General features: G+C 30.8%; 1 protein-coding gene across 2 annotated transcripts in view; it reads left to right on the top strand.

Annotated features, from left to right (window-relative positions):
• Positions 1–4,649, top strand: part of LOC111716082 (RING finger and transmembrane domain-containing protein 2) — a 13,653-nt gene extending 9,004 nt beyond the window's left edge. For both annotated transcript variants that reach the window (XM_023491492.1, XM_023491494.1), the window contains exons 15-19: positions 255–314; positions 1,341–1,450; positions 2,656–2,719; positions 3,837–3,944; positions 4,534–4,649. In XM_023491492.1, coding sequence (XP_023347260.1) covers positions 255–314; positions 1,341–1,450; positions 2,656–2,719; positions 3,837–3,944; positions 4,534–4,593 — 402 coding nt within the window. In that variant the 3' untranslated portion in view covers positions 4,594–4,649. The remainder of the gene's footprint in view (positions 1–254; positions 315–1,340; positions 1,451–2,655; positions 2,720–3,836; positions 3,945–4,533) is intronic.
• Positions 4,650–4,896: the final 247 nt, after the last annotated feature.

Below are 4,896 nucleotides of genomic sequence, written 5' to 3' on the forward strand. Positions count from 1 at the left end.
CCCCCCCCTCCCCTGTATACGCCCTTGGTTAAATCAAATCAAACTTCAAAGAAAGCTTTAGGCACTATTATTATTAAGCAGCCTGGAGATTCAATTCCCGAATGTGTAATGAATGGTATTTCAGCCCGGAACTTATCTAAATTTTGACATTTGTTATAAATAATTCTAATTAATTTCTTTTAACTATAAACGTTATTAACACAGCAACACGACCAAGTTTAAGCAATGCCACCATTTTTAGATTTTCATTTTAGCCGTGGTTGATGTACCTTCTCCATGACAAGGCTGAGGGACCCTCAAGTATACCAAATAAGGTAAAATAAATTTTTTTAACTTTTAAGAATTTTTATTAGCTTTAGTATAGTTGGGATAGGCTTTTCAGGTTCTCCCGGTATTAACAAAGTAATTTAGACACAAACCTGAACATATATATTTATTATTCAAGGGAGTGTAGAGGGTAGATATAATTTCAAATGAGTTTCCATTTCTGAAGTTACATGATCGAATCTCGGTGCCCTTTAAACGCTTCCTGATCATTGTGGGTTTTCTGTTAAACTAACTTGCGTATTTATAATGAAGATGTCAACGGAGGAAATTGTCAGAAAGGAATTGAGTCTTTGCCACAAACTCAGATTTTCTAATTCCTATCTTTATATATATATCTATATATATCTTTGCAACCCAATGTCACTCATAAGCCTTAGATATTTCAAACTATAAATTCTGTTAGATTAAATAATCTAAGTTTGAAGCATCAAAGGTTTGCACCATTTAGTTGCTAAGATATAGGAATTGGAATATTTGAGTTTGTGACAAAAACTTTATTCCTTTACACGTTTTGAGATAGAAAAACGACATTGCTTCCTCATCGTAAACAAGATGCTAGGATTGTTGTGAATGGGACATGCCTCTTTTTTTAAATGATGGGTCACTTGATATAACGTCTACAGTCCCTATAATCTGTACTGATCTAATGTACTTGGTTTGGTGTACAGTCATTTTAATCTGTACTGATCTAAGGTACTTGGTGTACAGTCCCTTTAATCTATACTGATCTAATGTGCTTGGTGTACAGTCCCTTTAATCTATACTGCTCTAAGGTGCTTGGTGTACAGTCCCTGTAATCTATACTGCTCTAAGGTGCTTGGTGTACAGTCCCTTTAATCTATACTGCTCTAAGGTGCTTGGTGTACAAACCCTTTAATCTATACTGATCTAAGGTACTTGGTGTACAGTCCCTTTAATCTATACTGCTCTAAGGTGCTTGGTGTACAGTCCCTTTAATCTATACTGCTCTAAGGTGCTTGGTGTACAGTCCCTTTAATCTATACTGCTATAAGGTGCTTGGTGTGTTCCTAACAGCTGGCTATATGGTGGTTAAGGGGAAAGCATTGATGAAAGCGATTAAACTGTGTAAAGGAGCTTTTCATAAAGTTCTGCAATCCACAAGGTTTATTATTTATTAATTCATTTTTATATTCAGTCATTCTTACATTTGATATTCAGTCATTTATTCATTCTTACATTTAATATTTAGTCATTTATTCATCCTTACATTTAATATTAAGTCATTTATTCATCCTGACATTTAATATTTAGTCATTTACTCATTCTTACCTTTAATATTTAGTCATTTGTTCATCCTTACATTTAATATTTAGTCATTTACTCATTCTTACATTTGATATTCAGTCATTTATTCATTCTTACATTTAATATTTAGTCATTTATTCATCCTTACGTTTAATATTTAGTCATTTACTCATACTTACATTTGATATTCAGTCATTTATTCTTTCTTACATTTAATATTTAGTCATTTATTCATCCTTACATTCATTATTCTGTCATTTATTCATCCTTAAATTTAATATTTAGTCATATATTCCTCGTTACAATCAATATTCTGTCATTTATCCTTACATTTAATATTCAGTTATTTATTCATTTTACATTTTATATTCAGTCATTTATTCCTCCTTACATTTTATATTCAGTCATTTTTTCATCTTTACATTTAATATTAAGTCATTTATTCATCCTGACATTCAATATTTAGTCATTTATTCATCCTGACATTTAATATTTAGTCATTTATACATCCTGGCATTCAATATTCTGTCATTTAATCATCCTTACATTAAATATTTAGTCATTTATTCATCCTTACATTTATTATTCTGTCATTTATTCATCCTTCATTTAATATTTAGTCATTTATTCTTCATTACAATCAATATTCTGTCATTTATTTATCCTTTATTCAGTTATTTTTTCATCTTTACATTTGTTCAGTCATTTATTCCTATTTACATTTTATATTCAGTCATTTATTCATCTGGTCTGTTTTTGTTTGAAATTAAATTATTAATCATCTACTTATTTATAATTCCCCTCATTCTCCATCCTATTATATATATATTTATTAATGTGATATTTGTATGTATGTCACAACTTTGTGCGTCCTCAAAAAACTAAAAACTTTTAAATACAAATTTAAAAATTTTGATCGTTCATAAAACTTCCCCGGGGTCACGTGAGGTCCCACACAAAATTTGGGCCCGATCGGTTCAGCCGTTTTGACGTTTATTGGATACAAACAAACAGACAGACAGACAAGCTAAATTTATATATAGATGACATATTTATGTGTAGGTATGGAAAAACCCCAACCCAAGACCAGATGAAGGCCAGCGGAGGATTCTGTCCAATATGTCAGGTAAATATTGTTTATCTGTTCAGCTGAGGATTCTGTACAATATGTCAGGTAAATATGGTTTATCTGTTCAGTGGAGGATTCTGTCCAATATGTCAGGTAAATATGGTTTATCTGTTCAGTGGAGGATTCTGTACAATATGTCAGGTAAACATGGTTTATCTGTTCTGGGGAGGATTCTGTACAATATGTCAGGTAATTATGGTTTATCTGTTCAGCGAGGATTCTATCCAATATGTCAAGTAAACATGGTCTATCTGTTCGATATATTAACTATCTTTCTATTCATCTATTTCTATACATCTAACTTTCTTTCTTTCGATCTATCTATCTTTATTTCTATCTATTGTCTTTTTTAATTTTCTTATATTAATATATTAATTTTTGATTTAAATACCCCTCCTCAAACAAGCCGTCTCCCCCCCCCTCCCCCCGATTTACGCAAATGTTCGTTAATTAGTTCGACCCCCACCATCACTTTATACACATACATCTGAACAGTTTGTTTTTAACCTTAGTGACAGAAACAATCTCAAGGAATAATAATTGTCCTAAGACATTTTTTTTAAAGTGAATATTTGCATATTACCTTTTTTCCATCTCATAATCTGAGTTTGTTTCCCTTATGTCCATTTGACAGCCCAAATTTTTATTTTGAATAATCTTTTTTGTTTCTTTTTTTTTCTTGTGATTTTTTAACAAAAAAAAATTTAATTTTTTTCACCAATTTTGATGGTTATTATATCGTTGGAACTGACGAGGGTCAACCCAGACCAAAATATATTTTCAATAAATGTGGAACTAACATCTACTTTTCTATCTCTCAAAGTCTTTATTCATCTATCATTCTGTCGTTCGATCTATCTACCTTTAATGCTGCTATCTGTTTGTCTTTTTTAATTTTCTTATATTATTTATATATAATATATTATTTTTATATATATATAAATAAAAAATTATAAAAACGTGAAGTTAAAAACTGATATATATATATATATATACGCAACAATCTTCTTAAAACATTTTATTCATAAACAAATTGTTTCATGCTTTTATGCAATCATCAGTGTATATAAATATCTGTCAACCTATCTAACTATTATACTATCTATCTATCTAGGATAACTATCAAGTCCCAACTATGCTACACTGTAAGCATATATTCTGTGAGGAATGTGTAACTACCTGGTTTGACCGGGATACTACCTGCCCAATGTGCAGAGCTAAGGTCAGATTTTTCAATCAATTAAAGCCGATTTTTATTGTAAAATACAGTGCATACATCGCAATTATACTGTACTAGTCTCAAAATACACATTTTTAGTGTCAACTAATGCGCACAACAAAGTTTTCGTTAAAAAGTAAACTTTTAGAAAAATATATTGGTGTAAGATAAGCATAAGCTCAGAAGCTGGATCCGGATCTGCTTGTTACAGGACGGATTGAAAGTAAAGAGACTATTAGCTTATTTAAAAGTGACCCTTAATGCAAAGATGGCAATGCCCGAATCTAAAAGTTTTTATATCTGTAAATTTCTCCATTGATATGAGCAAGAAATGTGCAGAGAAACCAAAATGAAAAAAGTTAAAAAGATAAACATTCATATATTATCTAATTCATTCCTGAGACAAATAAATATTTAAATAAAAGGTGAACCATCATTCCGTGGAAATCAAGGCTGAGTCTTCTTCAAAGCTTCTAAGGATACTGTTTCAAATCGGGCATTGTCATTTTTGCATGGAGGGTCACTTGAAATTACGCTTACAGTCCCTTTAATAAAACTAAATATATATATAGTAAATACCTCTGTTCATCAGGTATCTGAGGACCCCGCCTGGAGAGATGGTTCTACATCCCAGTTTATTCAACTCTTCTAGCTCAGAGATCAGAGATTTTTAGATTATCAACGAGATATACTAGATAAACTAGGGTTTCTAGATATTCTAGGTAAACTAGGGTTTCTAGATATTCTAGATAAACTAGGGTTTTCAGAAAATCTAGGTAAACTAGGGTTTCTAGATATTCTAGATCAACTAGGGTTTCTAGATATTCTAGATAAACTAGGGTTTCTAGATATTCTAGATAAACTAGGGTTTCTAGATATTCTAGATAAACACGGGTTTCTAGATAAACTAGGTTTTCTAGATATTCTAGATAAACTAGAGTTTCTAGATAAAATA

The sequence above is a fragment of the Eurytemora carolleeae genome, unplaced genomic scaffold (genome assembly GCF_000591075.1).
Source record: "Eurytemora carolleeae unplaced genomic scaffold, Eaff_2.0 scaffold1955, whole genome shotgun sequence".
In the NCBI taxonomy this organism is placed as follows: Eukaryota; Metazoa; Arthropoda; class Copepoda; order Calanoida; family Temoridae; genus Eurytemora; species Eurytemora carolleeae.